This window comes from Equus przewalskii, chromosome 15 (genome assembly GCF_037783145.1).
Source record: "Equus przewalskii isolate Varuska chromosome 15, EquPr2, whole genome shotgun sequence".
NCBI classification, from domain to species: Eukaryota; Metazoa; Chordata; class Mammalia; order Perissodactyla; family Equidae; genus Equus; species Equus przewalskii.
In genome coordinates this window covers 37,371,596-37,372,832 of record NC_091845.1, presented here as the reverse complement: position 1 = coordinate 37,372,832, position 1,237 = coordinate 37,371,596, and the positions used below count along the sequence as shown (strand labels likewise).

Sequence of the window (1,237 nt, the reverse complement as noted above, 5' to 3'; positions counted from 1 at the left end):
ACTTGTGGAGGTTGCTGAGATCAGGCTGGCTGAGGTGTCAGAGCCTGACCTGGGCCCTGGGGTCTCTTTTGGGTGCAAGATTGGTCAGCTTTGCATTAGGAGCAAGGGCCTAGGATAGGTTGCCCTAGGATGGGCTCTAGACCATGACAGGGAACCTTTTTTTGGGTAGAAGGCAGGAAGGTTAGGGCTGATCTCTCTTCCAGGGGTCTAATTTCCAAGGGGCAAGATCGTTGTCAGTAAATGTCTTTATTGGAAGAGAGATCCAGTCTCCTTGGCTCTGCCAGTGACCTAGGTCATGAGGATTTCAATGTCGAGCTCCAGCCGGCTGGCTCTGACCTCATAGCAGCCCCGGATCAGGCCTCTGGTTTGGCTGGCATGCCAGCGCCAGTAAGACTGGATGACGCAGGCCGCTTGGCGTGCCTGGAGAAACCGTCTGCGGGCCTGCCACATTCGCACCTGTGCCTGCACCTTCACCACGGCCCACTCCTGGCAGGTGTAGACTCTTAGAGCCAGGCGCCGTCTTTGCTCCAGCGTCTTGGCCTGCACGGACCTCCACCAGCACTGGATGACCAAGGCCCTGAGTGCTGCGTGCAGTAACGTCCGGCGCACCACGTTGCCACGCCACCATGCCTGAATCTTTATGGCTGCCTTTTCTAACTGATCAGGGGAAGAACAAGAAGATGCTCAGGGGGGTACCCTCCCATTCCTATCCCCACCTCTGGTGCTGAGAGGAAAGGGGGCCTGGCCCAGGTGGCCCTGCCCTTTCATTTCTAGGCCCATCCATCTTATTTTCAATCCCCCACTCACTTTCAGACACTGCTCATCATCTGGGGGGCAGATCCCTCCTGTATGGGCCTTACCCACATTTTGTGTGTCCATGGCCCTGGTCTTTAAAGTCCACTCATCTATCAGTTAGGCCACCCTAGTCTTTAGCCCCGCCCTCAACTGTTAGTCACCTCCTATCATTAGACTCCGCCCACCTGCACACAAGGCTCTCCTCATCAGGCCCTGTGCACCCACATTTTAACTACATCTCTCTCTCCTCTTCTCTTGCTTGTGTCTCCTTATGGGTTAACCAGTCACCTTCTTTATTGATTCCCATCATTTCGGGGGCCTGCCATTATCTCTTGCTTTCGGTTTATTTCTCAGACCCAACTCGTGTCTTAAGTCTTTCTCTTTCTACACCTCCAGTCACTTATTTCTGTTCCTGCTGGTGGCAGTGAAGAGAGAGATTCAT

The 1,237-nt window shown here is 54.1% G+C and overlaps 1 protein-coding gene across 2 annotated transcripts; it reads right to left on the bottom strand.

Moving 5' to 3' along the window:
• Positions 1–230: 230 nt before the first annotated feature.
• Positions 231–937, bottom strand: IQCF6 (IQ motif containing F6). Of its 2 annotated transcripts, none has more exons than XM_008543466.2 (2): positions 808–937; positions 231–657 (listed from the first exon to the last, which is right to left on the bottom strand). In XM_008543466.2, the coding sequence occupies exons 1-2, from the start codon at positions 877–879 to the stop codon at positions 289–291; spliced, it is 441 nt and encodes a 146-aa protein (XP_008541688.1). In that variant the 5' UTR covers positions 880–937; the 3' UTR covers positions 231–288. The 2 variants fall into 2 exon arrangements, with proteins under 2 accessions (XP_008541688.1, XP_008541689.1); XM_008543467.2 differs by having other exon boundaries at positions 861–928.
• Positions 938–1,237: the final 300 nt, after the last annotated feature.

Bases quoted from the DNA above. Each gene is read 5' to 3' on its own strand.
- IQCF6 (XM_008543466.2), bottom strand. From the start codon at position 879: ATGGACACACAAAATGTGGGTAAGGCCCATACAGGAGGGATCTGCCCC. The intron at 658-807 runs GTGAGTGGGGGA...TCCCCTGATCAG, and splicing joins ATGATGAGCAGTGTCTGAAA to TTAGAAAAGGCAGCCATAAA.